This window comes from Bos taurus, unplaced genomic scaffold, assembly GCF_002263795.3.
Source record: "Bos taurus isolate L1 Dominette 01449 registration number 42190680 breed Hereford unplaced genomic scaffold, ARS-UCD2.0 Leftover_ScbfJmS_931, whole genome shotgun sequence".
Lineage (NCBI taxonomy): Eukaryota > Metazoa > Chordata > Mammalia > Artiodactyla > Bovidae > Bos > Bos taurus.
Genome location: NW_020192218.1, coordinates 33,292 through 55,914, shown reverse-complemented (window position 1 = coordinate 55,914; position 22,623 = coordinate 33,292). Strand labels below are relative to the sequence as shown.

The following is a 22,623-nucleotide window of genomic DNA, read 5'->3' as shown; positions in this document are numbered from 1 at the left end:
GGTATGTCCCGGAACTTTGTGGGTCGCATCAAGCGTGCCAAGTACCTTTTCGACCTCCATTTCTTAACGTGGGACTTGTCCTGAGACGCTGTAGCGGGAAAGGGATTCATCTTGCAATGACGGGGGAACCACGTGGTTTTTCTCGAGTTGCGGCGGGATTCTCGAGTTACCGCGGCGAATTCAGGATGCCTCTTGTGTTGGCCCAGGGAAGTCCAATCTTCCATTCGAGTTGCGAAGGAAAGCTGGGGATTGCTCTCGAGTGACTGCAGGGCAAATAGACCTCATCTAGGCTTGTGTCCAGAAGCCAGTGTTCCTCTCCAGGGGCGACACAGATCTCGAGGTTGCATTCCAGACTGACCCAGGGAGTCATGCCTGTTCGCGAGTGGAAGCAAAGTCCTCCATTCTCCTCTGGAGCAGTGACGGGTATTTGTTGGAGCCCACAGAGTGGTCTAAAAGGAGCCATTCCTCCTGTGGAGTTTGGAAAGTGGAATCGGGATTGCGCTCTAGGACATGGGGGAAACGAAGGCCCTCATCTCGGGATGACGGGGGACTTTCGGGGTTTTTCTCGAGCGGTGGCCCCAGTGTGGGGCTTCTCACGAGGTACGACGCCAAGCTCAGTGAGCCTATCGTGGGGCACCAGGGAAGTCGGGTCTCCATGCGAGTGGCGAGGGGGTGCGGGTCATTGCTCTCGAGTCATGGTAGGGGAATCGGGCCTCGAGACGCGTTGAAGAAGGACTCTCGAGGTCTTTCTCGGGTGGCGGCAGGAAACCCTCGGTTCCCTCGACTTGTGCAGGTGACTTCAGGGAGCTTCTCACGGTGCTTCTGAGAAGTCAGGGAAACTCTGGAGGTGGGAGGGGCCTCTCGGGACTCCATTGGGGTTTGTGCATTGGAAGAGGGCCTCATCTCCAGGTGAGGCAGGAACCTCAGGGTTCCTGTGATTTCAGACTCCGAACGCAGGGTCCCTGCAGACTTGGGACAGGAGAGTCAGGCCTGGTCTTGGGTTGAGGCATGGAACTTCCCTAGCCTCTCGAGGTGTTCAGGGGGTGAGACGCCACTTGTCGAGCTGTATATGGAACCTGGGAGTTTTTCCGGAAGATGCTCGGGTGAGTCACTGCCCCTTCGTGTTGACTTCATTCACAGGGTGGAGTTCGAAGTGGTGTCCGGGCATCGGGTTCATATCAAGAGGGGACCGGGAAATCGCGGTCCTTCGGAATGTGGAACCACCCACGAGGCCACGTCTGGAATTTCGTCGTGAGACCGGCCTCATCCTGAGGTGCGACCGGATGGTCGGCAACCCATTGCAGACAAAGCAGAGGAGTCGACCCTCCTATCGAGATCAGGAGGGTAGAAGCGGCTCGGAGGAAGTGGTGCTGGAAAACCTCGGTGTTCCTCTCGAGGGAGACCGGTATGTCCCGGAACTTTGTGGGTCGCATCAAGGGTGCCAAGTACCGTATGGACCTCCAACTCTTAACGTGGGACTTCTGCTGAGACGCTGTAGCGGGAAAGGGCTTCATCTTTCGATGACGGGGGAACCACGTGGTTTTTCTCGAGTTGCGGCGGGATTCTCGAGTTACGACGGGGAATTCAGGATGCCTCTTGTGTTGGCCCAGGGACGTCCAATCTTCCATGCGAGTTGCGAAGGAAAGCTGGGGATTGCTCTCGAGTGACTGCAGGGCCAATAGACCTCATCTAGGCTTGTGTCCAGAAGCCAGTGTTCCTCTCCATGGGCGACCGGGATCTCGGGGTTGCATTCCAGACGCACCCGGGGAGACAGGCATTCATCTCGAGTGGAAGCAAAGAACTCCGCTCTGCTCTCGAGTCGCGACGGGTATCTCTTGGAGCTCACTGGGTGGACTAAAGGGAGTCAAGCCTCCTGAGGCGTTTGGAGAGAGGTCGCGAGATTGGCCTCTAGGCCATGCAGGAGACGAAGGCCCTCATCTCGCGATGACGGGGGAGTCCCGTGGTTTTTCTCGAGCGGAGGCCCCAGTGTGCAGTTTCTCATGAGGTACAACGGCGAGGTCAGTGAGCCTCTGGTGGGGCGCCAGGGAAGTCGGGTCTCCATGCTAGTGGCGAGGGGGAGCGCGTCATTGCTCTTGAGTCATGGTAGGGGAATCTGGCCTCGAGACGTGTTGAAGAAGGTCTCTCGAGGACTTTTTCCGGTTGAGGCAGGAAACCCTGGGTTCCCTGGACTAGTGCTGGTGACCTCTGGGGGCGTCTCATGGTGGCTCTGAGAAGTCAGGTAAACTGGAGGTGGGCGGGGCCTCTCGGGACACCATTGGGTTTGGTTCAGTGGAAGACGGTGGAGGAGGATACGGAAACCGCAGAAATGACGGACAGTCGAGTTGGCGGGGACAATTGGGACCTCTTCCCGCCCGCGCGCTTTCGGTTTTCAGTCAGGTCCGCTGCTCTTGTATATCTGGGGGAAAGCAGCCCTTTCTGTATCAGAGGTTTTCTGACCAGCTCAGTCATGTCTGGAAGAGGAAAAGGCGGCAAAGGCTTAGGCAAGGGTGGTGCCAAGCGCCACCGCAAAGTCTTGAGAGATAACATCCAAGGCATCACCAAGCCCGCCATTCGGCGCCTTGCTCGGCGTGGGGGAGTCAAACGCATTTCCGGCCTCATTTACGAGGAGACCCGAGGCGTGTTGAAGGTGTTTCTGGAGAATGTTATTCGGGACGCGGTCACCTACACAGAGCACGCCAAGCGCAAGACGGTCACTGCCATGGACGTAGTCTACGCGCTAAAGCGGCAGGGACGCACCCTCTACGGCTCAACTCATCTCCAGTTCAGGCAGGAACCTCAGGGTTCCTGTGATTTCAGACTCCGATCGCAGGGTCCCTGCAGACTTGGGACAGGAGAGTCAGGCCTGGTCTTGGGTTGAGGCATGGAACTCCGCTAGCCTCTGGAGGTGTTCACTGGGTGAGAGGCCACTTGGCGAACTGTATTTGGTACCTGGGGTTTTTCCGTACGATGCTCGGCGGATCACTGCCCCTTCGTGTTGACTTCATTCACAGGGTGGAGTTCGAAGAAGTGTCTGGGCATTGGGTTCTTATCGAGAGGGGACTGGATATCGGGGTCCTTCGGAATGTGGAACCACCCATGAGGCCACGTCTGGAATTTCGTCGTGAGACCGGCCTCATCCGGAAGGTCGGCAAACCCTTCCAGACAAAGCAGGGGAGTCGACCCTCCTGTCCAGAGCAGGAGGGTAGAAGGGGCTCAGAGGAAGTGGTGCCAGAAAACCTCGGTGCTCCTTTCCAGGGAGACCGGTATGTTGGGGAACTTTGTGGGTCGCATCAAGGGTGCCAAGTACCGTTTCGACCTCCAATTCTTAACGTGGGACTTCTCCTGAGACGCTGTAGCGGGAAAGGGCTTCGTCTTGCGATGACGGGGGAACCACGTGGTTTTTCTCGAGTTGCGGTGGGATTCTCGAGTTACGACGGGGAATTCAGGATGCCTCTTGTGTTGGCCCAGGGAAGTCCAATCGTCCATTGGAGTTGCGAAGGAAAGCTGGGGATTGCTCTCGGGTGACTGCAGGGCCAATAGACCTCATCTAGGCTTGTTTCCAGAAGCCAATGTTCCTCTCCAGGGTCGACAGGGATCTCGGGATTGCATTCCAGAGGCACCCGGGGAGACAGGCATTCACTCGAGTGGAAGCATAGAACCCCGCTCTACTCTCGAGTCGCGACGGGTATCTCTTGGAGCTCACTGAGTGGAATAAAGGCAGTCAAGCCTCCTGAGGCGTTTGGAGAGAGGAATCGGGATTGCGTTCTAGGCCATGGGGGAAACGAAGGCCCTCATCTCGGGATGACGGGGGAGTCGTGGGGTTCTTCTCGAGCGGCGGCCCCAGTGTGTGGTTTCTCACGAGGTACGATGGCGAGGTCAGTGAGCCTCTGGTGGGGCGCCAGGGAAGTCGGGTCTCCATGCCAGTGGCGAGGGGGAGCGCGTCATTGCTCTCGAGTCATGGTAGGGGAATCGGGCCTCGAGACGCGTTGAAGAAGTTCTCTCCATATCTTTCTCGGGTTGAGGCAGGAAACCCTCGGTTCCCTCGACTTGTGCAGGTGACCTCAGGGAGTTTCTCATGGTGCCTCTGAGAAGTCAGGGAACCTGTGGAGGTGGGAGGGGCCTCTCGGGACTCCACTGGGGTTGGTGCATTGGAAGAGGGCCTCATCTCCAGGTGAGGCAGGAACCTCAGGGTTCCTGTGATTTCAGACTCCGAACACAGGGTCCCTGCAGACTTGGGACAGGAGAGTCAGGCCTGGTCTTGGGTTGAGGCATGGAACTCCGCTAGCCTCTGGAGGTGTTCACGGGGTGAGAGGACACTTGTCGAGTTGTATTTGGAACCTGGGGTTTTTCCGGATGATGCACGGGGGAGTCACTGCCCCTTCGTGTTGACTTCATTCACAGGGTGGAGTTCGAAGAGGTGTACGGGCATCGGGTTCTTATCAAGAGGGGACCTGGAAATCGGGGTCCTTCGGAATGTGGAACCACCCACGAGGCCACGTCTGGAATTTCGTCGTGAGACCGGCCTCATCCTGAGTTGCGACCGGAAGGTCGGGAACCCCTTCCAGACAAAGCAGGGCAGTCGACCCTCCTGTGGAGATCAGGAGGGTAGAAGGGGCTCAGAGTAAGTGGTGCCAGAAAACCTCGGTGTTCGTCTCGAGGGAAACCAGTATGTCGGGGAACTTTGTGGGTTGCATCAAGGATGCCAAGTACCGTTTGGACCTCCAATTCTTAACGTGGGACTTCTCCTGAGACGCTGAGGCGGGAAAGGGCTTCATCTTACGATGACGGGGGAACCACGTGGTTTTTCTGGAGTTGTCACGCGATTCTCGAGTTACGACTGGGAATTCAGGATGCCTCTTTTGTTGGCCCAGGGAAGTCCAATGTTCCATTCGAGTTTCGAAGGAAAGCTGGGGATTGCTCGCGAGTGACTGCGGGGCAAATAGACCTCATCTAGGCTGGTGTCCAGAAGCCAATGTTCCTCTCCAGGGGCGACACAGATCTCGGGGTTGCATTCTAGACTCACCCAGGGAGTCAGGCCTAGTCTCGAGTGTAAGCAAAGACCTCCATTCTCCTCTGTAGTAGTGACGGGTATTTGTTGGAGCACACAGAGTGGCCTAAACGTAGCCACTCCTCCTGTGGAGTTTGGAGAGAGGAATCGGGATTGCGCTCTAGGCCATGGGGGAAAAGGAATGCCCTCATCTCGGGATGACGGAGGAGTCTCGGGGTTTTTCTCGAGCGGCAGCCGCAGTGTGGGGTTTCTCACGAGGTACCACGCCAAGCTCAGTGAGCCTCTCGTGGGGCACCAGGGAAGTCGGGTCTCCAGCAAGTGGCGAGGGGGATCGCGTCATTGCACTTGAGTCATGATAGGGGAAACTGGCCTTGAGATGTTGTGAAGAAGGTCTCTCGAGGTCTTTCTCGGGTGGCGGCAGGAAACCCTCGGTTCCCTCGACTTGTGCAGGTGACCTCAGGGAGCTTCTCATGGTGCCTCTGAGAAGTCAGGGAAACTGTGGAGGTGGGAGGGGCCTCTCGGGACTCCACTGGGGTTGGTGCATTGGAAGAGGGCCTCATCTCCAGTTGAGGCAGGAACCTCAGGCTTCCTCTGATTTCAGACTCCGAACGCAAGGTCCCTGCAGACTTGGGACAGGAGAGTCAAGCCTCGTCCTCGGTTGAGGCATGGATTTCGGCTTGCCTCTCCAGGTGTTCACGGGGTGAGAGGCCACTTGTCGAGTTGTATTTGAAACCAGGGGTTTTTTTCAGACGATGCACGGGGGAGTCACTGCCCCTTCATGTTGACTTCATTCACAGGGTGGAGTTCGAAGAGGTGTCCGGGCATCGGGTTCTTAACAATACGGGACCTGGAAATCGGGGTCCTTCGGAATGTGGAACCACCCACGAGGCCGCGTCTGGAATTTGATCGTGAGACCGGCCTTATCCTGAGGAGCGACCGGAAGGTCAGCAACCCCTTCCAGACAAATCAGGGGAGTCGACCCTCCTGTCCAGAGCAGGAGGGTAGAAGGGGCTCAGAGGAAGTGGTGCCGGAAAACCTCGGTGCTCCATTCCAGGGAGACCGGTATGTTGGGGAACTTTGTGGGTCGCATCAAGGGTGCCAAGTACCGTATGGACCTCCAATTCTTAACGTGGGACTTCTCCTGAGATGCTGTAGCGGGAAAGGGTTTCATCTTGCGATGACTGGGGAACCACGTGGTTTTTCTCGAGTTGCGGCGGGATTCTCGAGTTACGACGGGGAATTCAGGATGCCTCTTGTGTTGGCCCAGGGAAGTCCAATCTTCCATTCGAGTTGCGAAGGAAAGCTGGGGATTGCTCTCGAGTGACTGCAGGGCAAATAGACCTCATCTAGGCTTGTGTCCAGAAGTCAGCGTTCCTTTCCAGGGTCGACAGGGATCTCGGGGTTGCATTCCAGACCCACCCGGGGAGACAGGCATTCATCTCGAGTGGAAGCAATGAACCCCGATCTGCTCTCGAGTCGCGACGGGTATCTCTTGGATCTCACTGAGTGGACTAAAGGGAGTCAAGCCTCCTGAGGCGTTTGGAGAGAGGTCACGAGATTGGTCTGTAGGCCATGCAGGAGACGAAGGCCCTCGTCTCGCGATGACGGGCGAGTATCCGGGTTTTTCTCGAGCGGCGGCCCCAGTGTGCGGTTTCTCACGAGGTACGATGGCGAGGTCAGTGAGCCTCTGGTGGGGCGCCAGGGAAGTCGGATCTCCATGCGAGTGGCGAGGGGGAGCTCGTCATTGCTCTTGAGTCATGGTGAGGGAATCTGGCCTTGAGACGTGTTGAAGAAGGTCTCTCGAGGTCTTGCTCGGGTTGAGGCAGGGAAGCATGGGTTCCTTCGACTTGTGCAGGTGACCTCAGGAGGCTGCTCATGGTGGCTCTGAGAAGTCAGGGAAACTGGAGGTGGGAGGGGCCTCTCGGGACTCTACTGGGTTTGGTGCATTGCAAGAGGGCCTCATCTCCAGTTGAGGCAGGAACCTCAGGGTTCCTCTGATTTCAGACTCCGATGGCAGGGTCCCTGCAGACTGGGGACAGGAGAGTCAGGCCTCGTCTTGGGTTGAGGCATGGAACTCCGCTTGCCTCTGGAGGTGTTCACGTGGTGAAAGGCCAGTTGTCGAGCTGTATTTGGAACCTGGGGTTTTTTCTGGACGATGCATGGGCGAGTCACTGCCCCTTCGTGTTGACTTCATTCACAGGGTGGAGTTCGAAGAGGTGTGCGGGCATCGGGTTCATATCAAGAGGGGACCGGGAAATCACAGTCCTTCGGAATGTGGAACTACCCACGAGGCCACGTCTGTGAATTTCGTCGTGAGACCGGCCTCATCCTGAGGTGCAACCGGAAGGTCGGCAACCCCTTCCAGACAAAGCAGAGGAGTCGACCCTCCTGTCGAGATCAAGAGGGTAGAAGGGGCTCAGAGGAAGTGGTGCCGGAAAACCTCGGTGTTCCTCTCGAGGGAGACCGGTATGTCCCGGAACTTTGTGGGTCGCATCAAGCGTGCCAAGTACCTTTTCGACCTCCATTTCTTAACGTGGGACTTGTCCTGAGACGCTGTAGCGGGAAAGGGATTCATCTTGCAATGACGGGGGAACCACGTGGTTTTTCTCGAGTTGCGGCGGGATTCTCGAGTTACCGCGGCGAATTCAGGATGCCTCTTGTGTTGGCCCAGGGAAGTCCAATCTTCCATTCGAGTTGCGAAGGAAAGCTGGGGATTGCTCTCGAGTGACTGCAGGGCAAATAGACCTCATCTAGGCTTGTGTCCAGAAGCCAGTGTTCCTCTCCAGGGGCGACACAGATCTCGAGGTTGCATTCCAGACTGACCCAGGGAGTCATGCCTGTTCGCGAGTGGAAGCAAAGTCCTCCATTCTCCTCTGGAGCAGTGACGGGTATTTGTTGGAGCCCACAGAGTGGTCTAAAAGGAGCCATTCCTCCTGTGGAGTTTGGAAAGTGGAATCGGGATTGCGCTCTAGGACATGGGGGAAACGAAGGCCCTCATCTCGGGATGACGGGGGACTTTCGGGGTTTTTCTCGAGCGGTGGCCCCAGTGTGGGGCTTCTCACGAGGTACGACGCCAAGCTCAGTGAGCCTATCGTGGGGCACCAGGGAAGTCGGGTCTCCATGCGAGTGGCGAGGGGGTGCGGGTCATTGCTCTCGAGTCATGGTAGGGGAATCGGGCCTCGAGACGCGTTGAAGAAGGACTCTCGAGGTCTTTCTCGGGTGGCGGCAGGAAACCCTCGGTTCCCTCGACTTGTGCAGGTGACCTCAGGGAGTTTCTCACGGTGCCTCTGAGAAGTCAGGGAAACTCTGGAGGTGGGAGGGGCCTCTCGGGACTCCATTGGGGTTTGTGCATTGGAAGAGGGCCTCATCTCCAGGTGAGGCAGGAACCTCAGGGTTCCTGTGATTTCAGACTCCGAACGCAGGGTCCCTGCAGACTTGGGACAGGAGAGTCAGGCCTGGTCTTGGGTTGAGGCACGGAACTTCCCTAGCCTCTCGAGGTGTTCAGGGGGTGAGACGCCACTTGTCGAGCTGTATATGGAACCTGGGAGTTTTTCCGGAAGATGCTCGGGTGAGTCACTGCCCCTTCGTGTTGACTTCATTCACAGGGTGGAGTTCGAAGTGGTGTCCGGGCATCGGGTTCATATCAAGAGGGGACCGGGAAATCGCGGTCCTTCGGAATGTGGAACCACCCACGAGGCCACGTCTGGAATTTCGTCGTGAGACCGGCCTCATCCTGAGGTGCGACCGGATGGTCGGCAACCCATTGCAGACAAAGCAGAGGAGTCGACCCTCCTATCGAGATCAGGAGGGTAGAAGCGGCTCGGAGGAAGTGGTGCTGGAAAACCTCGGTGTTCCTCTCGAGGGAGACCGGTATGTCCCGGAACTTTGTGGGTCGCATCAAGGGTGCCAAGTACCGTATGGACCTCCAACTCTTAACGTGGGACTTCTGCTGAGACGCTGTAGCGGGAAAGGGCTTCATCTTTCGATGACGGGGGAACCACGTGGTTTTTCTCGAGTTGCGGCGGGATTCTCGAGTTACGACGGGGAATTCAGGATGCCTCTTGTGTTGGCCCAGGGACGTCCAATCTTCCATGCGAGTTGCGAAGGAAAGCTGGGGATTGCTCTCGAGTGACTGCAGGGCCAATAGACCTCATCTAGGCTTGTGTCCAGAAGCCAGTGTTCCTCTCCATGGGCGACCGGGATCTCGGGGTTGCATTCCAGACGCACCCGGGGAGACAGGCATTCATCTCGAGTGGAAGCAAAGAACTCCGCTCTGCTCTCGAGTCGCGACGGGTATCTCTTGGAGCTCACTGGGTGGACTAAAGGGAGTCAAGCCTCCTGAGGCGTTTGGAGAGAGGTCGCGAGATTGGCCTCTAGGCCATGCAGGAGACGAAGGCCCTCATCTCGCGATGACGGGGGAGTCCCGTGGTTTTTCTCGAGCGGAGGCCCCAGTGTGCAGTTTCTCATGAGGTACAACGGCGAGGTCAGTGAGCCTCTGGTGGGGCGCCAGGGAAGTCGGGTCTCCATGCTAGTGGCGAGGGGGAGCGCGTCATTGCTCTTGAGTCATGGTAGGGGAATCTGGCCTCGAGACGTGTTGAAGAAGGTCTCTCGAGGACTTTTTCCGGTTGAGGCAGGAAACCCTGGGTTCCCTGGACTAGTGCTGGTGACCTCTGGGGGCGTCTCATGGTGGCTCTGAGAAGTCAGGTAAACTGGAGGTGGGCGGGGCCTCTCGGGACACCATTGGGTTTGGTTCAGTGGAAGACGGTGGAGGAGGATACGGAAACCGCAGAAATGACGGACAGTCGAGTTGGCGGGGACAATTGGGACCTCTTCCCGCCCGCGCGCTTTCGGTTTTCAGTCAGGTCCGCTGCTCTTGTATATCTGGGGGAAAGCAGCCCTTTCTGTATCAGAGGTTTTCTGACCAGCTCAGTCATGTCTGGAAGAGGAAAAGGCGGCAAAGGCTTAGGCAAGGGTGGTGCCAAGCGCCACCGCAAAGTCTTGAGAGATAACATCCAAGGCATCACCAAGCCCGCCATTCGGCGCCTTGCTCGGCGTGGGGGAGTCAAACGCATTTCCGGCCTCATTTACGAGGAGACCCGAGGCGTGTTGAAGGTGTTTCTGGAGAATGTTATTCGGGACGCGGTCACCTACACAGAGCACGCCAAGCGCAAGACGGTCACTGCCATGGACGTAGTCTACGCGCTAAAGCGGCAGGGACGCACCCTCTACGGCTCAACTCATCTCCAGTTCAGGCAGGAACCTCAGGGTTCCTGTGATTTCAGACTCCGATCGCAGGGTCCCTGCAGACTTGGGACAGGAGAGTCAGGCCTGGTCTTGGGTTGAGGCATGGAACTCCGCTAGCCTCTGGAGGTGTTCACTGGGTGAGAGGCCACTTGGCGAACTGTATTTGGTACCTGGGGTTTTTCCGTACGATGCTCGGCGGATCACTGCCCCTTCGTGTTGACTTCATTCACAGGGTGGAGTTCGAAGAAGTGTCTGGGCATTGGGTTCTTATCGAGAGGGGACTGGATATCGGGGTCCTTCGGAATGTGGAACCACCCATGAGGCCACGTCTGGAATTTCGTCGTGAGACCGGCCTCATCCGGAAGGTCGGCAAACCCTTCCAGACAAAGCAGGGGAGTCGACCCTCCTGTCCAGAGCAGGAGGGTAGAAGGGGCTCAGAGGAAGTGGTGCCAGAAAACCTCGGTGCTCCTTTCCAGGGAGACCGGTATGTTGGGGAACTTTGTGGGTCGCATCAAGGGTGCCAAGTACCGTTTCGACCTCCAATTCTTAACGTGGGACTTCTCCTGAGACGCTGTAGCGGGAAAGGGCTTCGTCTTGCGATGACGGGGGAACCACGTGGTTTTTCTCGAGTTGCGGTGGGATTCTCGAGTTACGACGGGGAATTCAGGATGCCTCTTGTGTTGGCCCAGGGAAGTCCAATCGTCCATTGGAGTTGCGAAGGAAAGCTGGGGATTGCTCTCGGGTGACTGCAGGGCCAATAGACCTCATCTAGGCTTGTTTCCAGAAGCCAATGTTCCTCTCCAGGGTCGACAGGGATCTCGGGATTGCATTCCAGAGGCACCCGGGGAGACAGGCATTCACTCGAGTGGAAGCATAGAACCCCGCTCTACTCTCGAGTCGCGACGGGTATCTCTTGGAGCTCACTGAGTGGAATAAAGGCAGTCAAGCCTCCTGAGGCGTTTGGAGAGAGGAATCGGGATTGCGTTCTAGGCCATGGGGGAAACGAAGGCCCTCATCTCGGGATGACGGGGGAGTCGTGGGGTTCTTCTCGAGCGGCGGCCCCAGTGTGTGGTTTCTCACGAGGTACGATGGCGAGGTCAGTGAGCCTCTGGTGGGGCGCCAGGGAAGTCGGGTCTCCATGCCAGTGGCGAGGGGGAGCGCGTCATTGCTCTCGAGTCATGGTAGGGGAATCGGGCCTCGAGACGCGTTGAAGAAGTTCTCTCCATATCTTTCTCGGGTTGAGGCAGGAAACCCTCGGTTCCCTCGACTTGTGCAGGTGACCTCAGGGAGTTTCTCATGGTGCCTCTGAGAAGTCAGGGAACCTGTGGAGGTGGGAGGGGCCTCTCGGGACTCCACTGGGGTTGGTGCATTGGAAGAGGGCCTCATCTCCAGGTGAGGCAGGAACCTCAGGGTTCCTGTGATTTCAGACTCCGAACACAGGGTCCCTGCAGACTTGGGACAGGAGAGTCAGGCCTGGTCTTGGGTTGAGGCATGGAACTCCGCTAGCCTCTGGAGGTGTTCACGGGGTGAGAGGACACTTGTCGAGTTGTATTTGGAACCTGGGGTTTTTCCGGATGATGCACGGGGGAGTCACAGCCCCTTCGTGTTGACTTCATTCACAGGGTGGAGTTCGAAGAGGTGTACGGGCATCGGGTTCTTATCAAGAGGGGACCTGGAAATCGGGGTCCTTCGGAATGTGGAACCACCCACGAGGCCACGTCTGGAATTTCGTCGTGAGACCGGCCTCATCCTGAGTTGCGACCGGAAGGTCGGGAACCCCTTCCAGACAAAGCAGGGCAGTCGACCCTCCTGTGGAGATCAGGAGGGTAGAAGGGGCTCAGAGTAAGTGGTGCCAGAAAACCTCGGTGTTCGTCTCGAGGGAAACCAGTATGTCGGGGAACTTTGTGGGTTGCATCAAGGATGCCAAGTACCGTTTGGACCTCCAATTCTTAACGTGGGACTTCTCCTGAGACGCTGAGGCGGGAAAGGGCTTCATCTTACGATGACGGGGGAACCACGTGGTTTTTCTGGAGTTGTAGCGCGATTCTCGAGTTACGACTGGGAATTCAGGATGCCTCTTGTGTTGGCCCAGGGAAGTCCAATGTTCCATTCGAGTTTCGAAGGAAAGCTGGGGATTGCTCGCGAGTGACTGCGGGGCAAATAGACCTCATCTAGGCTGGTGTCCAGAAGCCAATGTTCCTCTCCAGGGGCGACACAGATCTCGGGGTTGCATTCTAGACTCACCCAGGGAGTCAGGCCTAGTCTCGAGTGTAAGCAAAGACCTCCATTCTCCTCTGTAGTAGTGACGGGTATTTGTTGGAGCACACAGAGTGGCCTAAACGTAGCCACTCCTCCTGTGGAGTTTGGAGAGAGGAATCGGGATTGCGCTCTAGGCCATGGGGGAAAAGGAATGCCCTCATCTCGGGATGACGGAGGAGTCTCGGGGTTTTTCTCGAGCGGCAGCCGCAGTGTGGGGTTCCTCACGAGGTACCACGCCAAGCTCAGTGAGCCTCTCGTGGGGCACCAGGGAAGTCGGGTCTCCAGCAAGTGGCGAGGGGGATCGCGTCATTGCACTTGAGTCATGATAGGGGAAACTGGCCTTGAGATGTTGTGAAGAAGGTCTCTCGAGGTCTTTCTCGGGTGGCGGCAGGAAACCCTCGGTTCCCTCGACTTGTGCAGGTGACCTCAGGGAGCTTCTCATGGTGCCTCTGAGAAGTCAGGGAAACTGTGGAGGTGGGAGGGGCCTCTCGGGACTCCACTGGGGTTGGTGCATTGGAAGAGGGCCTCATCTCCAGTTGAGGCAGGAACCTCAGGCTTCCTCTGATTTCAGACTCCGAACGCAAGGTCCCTGCAGACTTGGGACAGGAGAGTCAAGCCTCGTCCTCGGTTGAGGCATGGATTTCGGCTTGCCTCTCCAGGTGTTCACGGGGTGAGAGGCCACTTGTCGAGTTGTATTTGAAACCAGGGGTTTTTTTCGGACGATGCACGGGGGAGTCACTGCCCCTTCATGTTGACTTCATTCACAGGGTGGAGTTCGAAGAGGTGTCCGGGCATCGGGTTCTTAACAATACGGGACCTGGAAATCGGGGTCCTTCGGAATGTGGAACCACCCACGAGGCCGCGTCTGGAATTTGATCGTGAGACCGGCCTTATCCTGAGGAGCGACCGGAAGGTCAGCAACCCCTTCCAGACAAATCAGGGGAGTCGACCCTCCTGTCCAGAGCAGGAGGGTAGAAGGGGCTCAGAGGAAGTGGTGCCGGAAAACCTCGGTGCTCCATTCCAGGGAGACCGGTATGTTGGGGAACTTTGTGGGTCGCATCAAGGGTGCCAAGTACCGTATGGACCTCCAATTCTTAACGTGGGACTTCTCCTGAGATGCTGTAGCGGGAAAGGGTTTCATCTTGCGATGACTGGGGAACCACGTGGTTTTTCTCGAGTTGCGGCGGGATTCTCGAGTTACGACGGGGAATTCAGGATGCCTCTTGTGTTGGCCCAGGGAAGTCCAATCTTCCATTCGAGTTGCGAAGGAAAGCTGGGGATTGCTCTCGAGTGACTGCAGGGCAAATAGACCTCATCTAGGCTTGTGTCCAGAAGTCAGCGTTCCTTTCCAGGGTCGACAGGGATCTCGGGGTTGCATTCCAGACCCACCCGGGGAGACAGGCATTCATCTCGAGTGGAAGCAATGAACCCCGATCTGCTCTCGAGTCGCGACGGGTATCTCTTGGATCTCACTGAGTGGACTAAAGGGAGTCAAGCCTCCTGAGGCGTTTGGAGAGAGGTCACGAGATTGGTCTGTAGGCCATGCAGGAGACGAAGGCCCTCGTCTCGCGATGACGGGCGAGTATCCGGGTTTTTCTCGAGCGGCGGCCCCAGTGTGCGGTTTCTCACGAGGTACGATGGCGAGGTCAGTGAGCCTCTGGTGGGGCGCCAGGGAAGTCGGATCTCCATGCGAGTGGCGAGGGGGAGCTCGTCATTGCTCTTGAGTCATGGTGAGGGAATCTGGCCTTGAGACGTGTTGAAGAAGGTCTCTCGAGGTCTTGCTCGGGTTGAGGCAGGGAAGCATGGGTTCCTTCGACTTGTGCAGGTGACCTCAGGAGGCTGCTCATGGTGGCTCTGAGAAGTCAGGGAAACTGGAGGTGGGAGGGGCCTCTCGGGACTCTACTGGGTTTGGTGCATTGCAAGAGGGCCTCATCTCCAGTTGAGGCAGGAACCTCAGGGTTCCTCTGATTTCAGACTCCGATGGCAGGGTCCCTGCAGACTGGGGACAGGAGAGTCAGGCCTCGTCTTGGGTTGAGGCATGGAACTCCGCTTGCCTCTGGAGGTGTTCACGTGGTGAAAGGCCAGTTGTCGAGCTGTATTTGGAACCTGGGGTTTTTTCTGGACGATGCATGGGCGAGTCACTGCCCCTTCGTGTTGACTTCATTCACAGGGTGGAGTTCGAAGAGGTGTGCGGGCATCGGGTTCATATCAAGAGGGGACCGGGAAATCACAGTCCTTCGGAATGTGGAACTACCCACGAGGCCACGTCTGTGAATTTCGTCGTGAGACCGGCCTCATCCTGAGGTGCAACCGGAAGGTCGGCAACCCCTTCCAGACAAAGCAGAGGAGTCGACCCTCCTGTCGAGATCAAGAGGGTAGAAGGGGCTCAGAGGAAGTGGTGCCGGAAAACCTCGGTGTTCCTCTCGAGGGAGACCGGTATGTCCCGGAACTTTGTGGGTCGCATCAAGCGTGCCAAGTACCTTTTCGACCTCCATTTCTTAACGTGGGACTTGTCCTGAGACGCTGTAGCGGGAAAGGGATTCATCTTGCAATGACGGGGGAACCACGTGGTTTTTCTCGAGTTGCGGCGGGATTCTCGAGTTACCGCGGCGAATTCAGGATGCCTCTTGTGTTGGCCCAGGGAAGTCCAATCTTCCATTCGAGTTGCGAAGGAAAGCTGGGGATTGCTCTCGAGTGACTGCAGGGCAAATAGACCTCATCTAGGCTTGTGTCCAGAAGCCAGTGTTCCTCTCCAGGGGCGACACAGATCTCGAGGTTGCATTCCAGACTGACCCAGGGAGTCATGCCTGTTCGCGAGTGGAAGCAAAGTCCTCCATTCTCCTCTGGAGCAGTGACGGGTATTTGTTGGAGCCCACAGAGTGGTCTAAAAGGAGCCATTCCTCCTGTGGAGTTTGGAAAGTGGAATCGGGATTGCGCTCTAGGACATGGGGGAAACGAAGGCCCTCATCTCGGGATGACGGGGGACTTTCGGGGTTTTTCTCGAGCGGTGGCCCCAGTGTGGGGCTTCTCACGAGGTACGACGCCAAGCTCAGTGAGCCTATCGTGGGGCACCAGGGAAGTCGGGTCTCCATGCGAGTGGCGAGGGGGTGCGGGTCATTGCTCTCGAGTCATGGTAGGGGAATCGGGCCTCGAGACGCGTTGAAGAAGGACTCTCGAGGTCTTTCTCGGGTGGCGGCAGGAAACCCTCGGTTCCCTCGACTTGTGCAGGTGACTTCAGGGAGCTTCTCACGGTGCTTCTGAGAAGTCAGGGAAACTCTGGAGGTGGGAGGGGCCTCTCGGGACTCCATTGGGGTTTGTGCATTGGAAGAGGGCCTCATCTCCAGGTGAGGCAGGAACCTCAGGGTTCCTGTGATTTCAGACTCCGAACGCAGGGTCCCTGCAGACTTGGGACAGGAGAGTCAGGCCTGGTCTTGGGTTGAGGCACGGAACTTCCCTAGCCTCTCGAGGTGTTCAGGGGGTGAGACGCCACTTGTCGAGCTGTATATGGAACCTGGGAGTTTTTCCGGAAGATGCTCGGGTGAGTCACTGCCCCTTCGTGTTGACTTCATTCACAGGGTGGAGTTCGAAGTGGTGTCCGGGCATCGGGTTCATATCAAGAGGGGACCGGGAAATCGCGGTCCTTCGGAATGTGGAACCACCCACGAGGCCACGTCTGGAATTTCGTCGTGAGACCGGCCTCATCCTGAGGTGCGACCGGATGGTCGGCAACCCATTGCAGACAAAGCAGAGGAGTCGACCCTCCTATCGAGATCAGGAGGGTAGAAGCGGCTCGGAGGAAGTGGTGCTGGAAAACCTCGGTGTTCCTCTCGAGGGAGACCGGTATGTCCCGGAACTTTGTGGGTCGCATCAAGGGTGCCAAGTACCGTATGGACCTCCAACTCTTAACGTGGGACTTCTGCTGAGACGCTGTAGCGGGAAAGGGCTTCATCTTTCGATGACGGGGGAACCACGTGGTTTTTCTCGAGTTGCGGCGGGATTCTCGAGTTACGACGGGGAATTCAGGATGCCTCTTGTGTTGGCCCAGGGACGTCCAATCTTCCATGCGAGTTGCGAAGGAAAGCTGGGGATTGCTCTCGAGTGACTGCAGGGCCAATAGACCTCATCTAGGCTTGTGTCCAGAAGCCAGTGTTCCTCTCCATGGGCGACCGGGATCTCGGGGTTGCATTCCAGACGCACCCGGGGAGACAGGCATTCATCTCGAGTGGAAGCAAAGAACTCCGCTCTGCTCTCGAGTCGCGACGGGTATCTCTTGGAGCTCACTGGGTGGACTAAAGGGAGTCAAGCCTCCTGAGGCGTTTGGAGAGAGGTCGCGAGATTGGCCTCTAGGCCATGCAGGAGACGAAGGCCCTCATCTCGCGATGACGGGGGAGTCCCGTGGTTTTTCTCGAGCGGAGGCCCCAGTGTGCAGTTTCTCATGAGGTACAACGGCGAGGTCAGTGAGCCTCTCCTGGGGCGCCAGGGAAGTCGGGTCTCCATGCTAGTGGCGAGGGGGAGCTCGTCATTGCTCTTGAGTCATGGTAGGGGAATCTGGCCTCGAGACGTGTTGAAGAAGGTCTCTCGAGGACTTTTTCCGGTTGAGGCAGGAAACCCTGGGTTCCCTGGACTAGTGCTGGTGACCTCTGGGGGCGTCTCATGGTGGCTCTGAGAAGTCAGGTAAACTGGAGGTGGGCGGGGCCTCTCGGGACACCATTGGGTTTGGTGCAGTGGAAGACGGCCTCATCTCCAGTTCAGGCAGGAACCTCAGGGTTCCTGTGATTTCAGACTCCGATCGCAGGGTCCCTGCAGACTTGGGACAGGAGAGTCAGGCCTGGTCTTGGGTTGAGGCATGGAACTCCGCTAGCCTCTGGAGGTGTTCACTGGGTGAGAGGCCACTTGGCGAACTGTATTTGGTACCTGGGGTTTTTCCGTACGATGCTCGGCGGATCACTGCCCCTTCGTGTTGACTTCATTCACAGGGTGGAGTTCGAAGAAGTGTCTGGGCATTGGGTTCTTATCGAGAGGGGACTGGATATCGGGGTCCTTCGGAATGTGGAACCACCCATGAGGCCACGTCTGGAATTTCGTCGTGAGACCGGCCTCATCCGGAAGGTCGGCAAACCCTTCAAGACAAAGCAGGGGAGGCGACCCTCCTGTCCAGAGCAGGAGGGTAGAAGGGTCTCAGAGGAAGTGGTGCCGGAAAACCTCGGTGCTCCTTTCCAGGGAGACCGGTATGTTGGGGAACTTTGTGGGTCGCATCAAGGGTGCCAAGTACCGTTTCGACCTCCAATTCTTAACGTGGGACTTCTCCTGAGACGCTGTAGCGGGAAAGGGCTTCGTCTTGCGATGACGGGGGAACCACGTGGTTTTTCTCGAGTTGCGGTGGGATTCTCGAGTTACGACGGGGAATTCAGGATGCCTCTTGTGTTGGCCCAGGGAAGTCCAATCGTCCATTGGAGTTGCGAAGGAAAGCTGGGGATTGCTCTCGGGTGACTGCAGGGCCAATAGACCTCATCTAGGCTTGTTTCCAGAAGCCAATGTTCCTCTCCAGGGTCGACAGGGATCTCGGGATTGCATTCCAGAGGCACCCGGGGAGACAGGCATTCACTCGAGTGGAAGCATAGAACCCCGCTCTACTCTCGAGTCGCGACGGGTATCTCTTGGAGCTCACTGAGTGGACTAAAGGCAGTCAAGCCTCCTGAGGCGTTTGGAGAGAGGAATCGGGATTGTGTTCTAGGCCATGGGGGAAACGAAGGCCCTCATCTCGGGATGACGGAGGAGTCGTGGGGTTCTTCTCGAGCGGCGGCCCCAGTGTGTGGTTTCTCACGAGGTACGATGGCGAGGTCAGTGAGCCTCTGGTGGGGGCCAGGGAAGTCGGGTCTCCATGCCAGTGGCGAGGGGGAGCGCGTCATTGCTCTCGAGTCATGGTAGGGGAATCGGGCCTCGAGACGCGTTGAAGAAGTTCTCTCCATATCTTTCTCGGGTTGAGGCAGGAAACCCTCGGTTCCCTCGACTTGTGCAGGTGACCTCAGGGAGTTTCTCATGGTGCCTCTGAGAAGTCAGGGAACCTGTGGAGGTGGGAGGGGCCTCTCGGGACTCCACTGGGGTTGGTGCATTGGAAGAGGGCCTCATCTCCAGGTGAGGCAGGAACCTCAGGGTTCCTGTGATTTCAGACTCCGAACACAGGGTCCCTGCAGACTTGGGACAGGAGAGTCAGGCCTGGTCTTGGGTTGAGGCATGGAACTCCGCTAGCCTCTGGAGGTGTTCACGGGGTGAGAGGACACTTGTCGAGTTGTATTTGGAACCTGGGGTTTTTCCGGATGATGCACGGGGGAGTCACTGCCCCTTCGTGTTGACTTCATTCACAGGGTGGAGTTCGAAGTGGTGTCCGGGCATCGGGTTCTTAACAATACGGGACCTGGAAATCGGGGTCCTTCGGAATGTGGAACCACCCACGAGGCCGCGTCTGGAATTTGATCGTGAGACCGGCCTTATCCTGAGGAGCGACCGGAAGGTCAGCAACCCCTTCCAGACAAATCAGGGGAGTCGACCCTCCTGTCCAGAGCAGGAGGGTAGAAGGGGCTCAGAGGAAGTGGTGCCGGAAAACCTCGGTGCTCCATTCCAGGGAGACCGGTATGTTGGGGAACTTTGTGGGTCGCATCAAGGGTGCCAAGTACCGTATGGACCTCCAATTCTTAACGTGGGACTTCTCCTGAGATGCTGTAGCGGGAAAGGGTTTCATCTTGCGATGACTGGGGAACCACGTGGTTTTTCTCGAGTTGCGGCGGGATTCTCGAGTTACGACGGGGAATTCAGGATGCCTCTTGTGTTGGCCCAGGGAAGTCCAATCTTCCATTCGAGTTGCGAAGGAAAGCTGGGGATTGCTCTCGAGTGACTGCAGGGCCAATAGACCTCATCTAGGCTTGTGTCCAGAAGTCAACGTTCCTTTCCAGGGTCGACAGGGATCTCGGGGTTGCATTCCAGACCCACCCGGGGAGACAGGCATTCATCTCGAGTGGAAGCAATGAACCCCGATCTGCTCTCGAGTCGCGACGGGTATCTCTTGGATCTCACTGAGTGGACTAAAGGGAGTCAAGCCTCCTGAGGCGTTTGGAGAGAGGTCACGAGATTGGTCTGTAGGCCATGCAGGAGACGAAGGCCCTCGTCTCGCGATGACGGGCGAGTATCCGGGTTTTTCTCGAGCGGCGGCCCCAGTGTGCGGTTTCTCACGAGGTACGATGGCGAGGTCAGTGAGCCTCTGGTGGGGCGCCAGGGAAGTCGGATCTCCATGCGAGTGGCGAGGGGGAGCTCGTCATTGCTCTTGAGTCATGGTGAGGGAATCTGGCCTTGAGACGTGTTGAAGAAGGTCTCTCGAGGTCTTGCTCGGGTTGAGGCAGGGAAGCATGGGTTCCTTCGACTTGTGCAGGTGACCTCAGGAGGCTGCTCATGGTGGCTCTGAGAAGTCAGGGAAACTGGAGGTGGGAGGGGCCTCTCGGGACTCTACTGGGTTTGGTGCATTGCAAGAGGGCCTCATCTCCAGTTGAGGCAGGAACCTCAGGGTTCCTCTGATTTCAGACTCCGATGGCAGGGTCCCTGCAGACTGGGGACAGGAGAGTCAGGCCTCGTCTTGGGTTGAGGCATGGAACTCCGCTTGCCTCTGGAGGTGTTCACGTGGTGAAAGGCCAGTTGTCGAGCTGTATTTGGAACCTGGGGTTTTTTCTGGACGATGCATGGGCGAGTCACTGCCCCTTCGTGTTGACTTCATTCACAGGGTGGAGTTCGAAGAGGTGTGCGGACATCGGGTTCATATCAAGAGGGGACCGGGAAATCACAGTCCTTCGGAATGTGGAACTACCCACGAGGCCACATCTGTGAATTTCGTCATGAGACCGGCCTCATCCTGAGGTGCAACCGGAAGGTCGGCAACCCCTTCCAGACAAAGCAGAGGAGTCGACCCTCCTGTCGAGATCAAGAGGGTAGAAGGGGCTCAGAGGAAGTGGTGCCGGAAAACCTCGGTGTTCCTCTAGAGGGAGACCGGTATGTCCCGGAACTTTGTGGGTCGCATCAAGCGTGCCAAGTACCTTTTCGACCTCCATTTCTTAACGTGGGACTTGTCCTGAGACGCTGTAGCGGGAAAGGGATTCATCTTGCAATGACGGGGGAACCACGTGGTTTTTCTCGAGTTGCGGCGGGATTCTCGAGTTACCGCGGCGAATTCAGGATGCCTCTTGTGTTGGCCCAGGGAAGTCCAATCTTCCATTCGAGTTGCGAAGGAAAGCTGGGGATTGCTCTCGAGTGACTGCAGGGCAAATAGACCTCATCTAGGCTTGTGTCCAGAAGCCAGTGTTCCTCTCCAGGGGCGACACAGATCTCGAGGTTGCATTCCAGACTGACCCAGGGAGTCATGCCTGTTCGCGAGTGGAAGCAAAGTCCTCCATTCTCCTCTGGAGCAGTGACGGGTATTTGTTGGAGCCCACAGAGTGGTCTAAAAGGAGCCATTCCTCCTGTGGAGTTTGGAAAGTGGAATCGGGATTGCGCTCTAGGACATGGGGGAAACGAAGGCCCTCATCTCGGGATGACGGGGGACTTTCGGGGATTTTCTCGAGCAGTGGCCCCAGTGTGGGGCTTCTCACGAGGTACGACGCCAAGCTCAGTGAGCCTATCGTGGGGCACCAGGGAAGTCGGGTCTCCATGCGAGTGGCGAGGGGGTGCGGGTCATTGCTCTCGAGTCATGGTAGGGGAATCGGGCCTCGAGACGCGTTGAAGAAGGACTCTCGAGGTCTTTCTCGGGTGGCGGCAGGAAACCCTCGGTTCCCTCGACTTGTGCAGGTGACTTCAGGGAGCTTCTCACGGTGCTTCTGAGAAGTCAGGGAAACTCTGGAGGTGGGAGGGGCCTCTCGGGACTCCATTGGGGTTTGTGCATTGGAAGAGGGCCTCATCTCCAGGTGAGGCAGGAACCTCAGGGTTCCTGTGATTTCAGACTCCGAACACAGGGTCCCTGCAGACTTGGGACAGGAGAGTCAGGCCTGGTCTTGGGTTGAGGCACGGAACTCCGCTAGCCTCTGGAGGTGTTCACGGGGTGAGAGGACACTTGTCGAGTTGTATTTGGAACCTGGGGTTTTTCCGGATGATGCACGGGGGAGTCACTGCCCCTTCGTGTTGACTTCATTCACAGGGTGGAGTTCGAAGAGGTGTACGGGCATCGGGTTCTTATCAAGAGGGGACCTGGAAATCGGGGTCCTTCGGAATGTGGAACCACCCACGAGGCCACGTCTGGAATTTCGTCGTGAGACCGGCCTCATCCTGAGTTGCGACCGGAAGGTCGGGAACCCCTTCCAGACAAAGCAGGGCAGTCGACCCTCCTGTGGAGATCAGGAGGGTAGAAGGGGCTCAGAGTAAGTGGTGCCAGAAAACCTCGGTGTTCGTCTCGAGGGAAACCAGTATGTCGGGGAACTTTGTGGGTTGCATCAAGGATGCCAAGTACCGTTTGGACCTCCAATTCTTAACGTGGGACTTGTCCTGAGACGCTGTAGCGGGAAAGGGATTCATCTTGCAATGACGGGGGAACCACGTGGTTTTTCTGGAGTTGCGGCGGGATTCTCGAGTTACCGCGGCGAATTCAGGATGCCTCTTGTGTTGGCCCAGGGAAGTCCAATCTTCCATTCGAGTTTGCGAAGGAAAGCTGGGGATTGCTCTCGAGTGACTGCAGGGCAAATAGACCTCATCTAGGCTTGTGTCCAGAAGCCAGTGTTCCTCTCCAGGGGTGACACAGATCTCGAGGGTGCATTCCAGACTGACCCAGGGAGTCATGCCTGTTCGCGAGTGTAAGCAAAGACCTCCATTCTCCTCTGTAGTAGTGACGGGTATTTGTTGGAGCACCCAGAGTGGCCTAAACGTAGCCACTCCTCCTGTGGAGTTTGGAGAGAGGAATCGGGATTGCGCTCTAGGCCATGGGGGAAAAGGAATGCCCTCATCTCGGGATGACGGAGGAGTCTCGGGGCTTTTTCTCGAGCGGCAGCCGCAGTGTGGGGTTTCTCACGAGGTACCACGCCAAGCTCAGTGAGCCTCTCGTGGGGCACCAGAGAAGTCGGGTCTCCAGCAAGTGGCGAGGGGGA

At 57.2% G+C, this 22,623-nt stretch overlaps 2 protein-coding genes across 2 annotated transcripts; both read left to right on the top strand.

Annotated features, from left to right (window-relative positions):
- Positions 1 to 2,455: 2,455 nt before the first annotated feature.
- Positions 2,456 to 2,887, top strand: LOC112445785 (histone H4-like). Its single transcript, NM_001374550.1, has one exon. The coding sequence runs from the start codon at positions 2,468 to 2,470 to the stop codon at positions 2,876 to 2,878; it is 411 nt and encodes a 136-aa protein (NP_001361479.1). The 5' UTR covers positions 2,456 to 2,467; the 3' UTR covers positions 2,879 to 2,887.
- Positions 2,888 to 9,924: 7,037 nt separating this feature from the next.
- LOC115945178 (histone H4-like) lies at positions 9,925 to 10,371 on the top strand. The gene has a single exon (NM_001374551.1). The coding sequence runs from the start codon at positions 9,941 to 9,943 to the stop codon at positions 10,349 to 10,351; it is 411 nt and encodes a 136-aa protein (NP_001361480.1). The 5' UTR covers positions 9,925 to 9,940; the 3' UTR covers positions 10,352 to 10,371.
- Positions 10,372 to 22,623: the final 12,252 nt, after the last annotated feature.

What these genes read in the sequence shown, in the direction of transcription:
- LOC112445785 (NM_001374550.1), top strand. Translation starts at nt 2,468, where the DNA reads ATGTCTGGAAGAGGAAAAGGCGGCAAAGGCTTAGGCAAGGGTGGTGCC.
- LOC115945178 (NM_001374551.1), top strand. Translation starts at nt 9,941, where the DNA reads ATGTCTGGAAGAGGAAAAGGCGGCAAAGGCTTAGGCAAGGGTGGTGCC.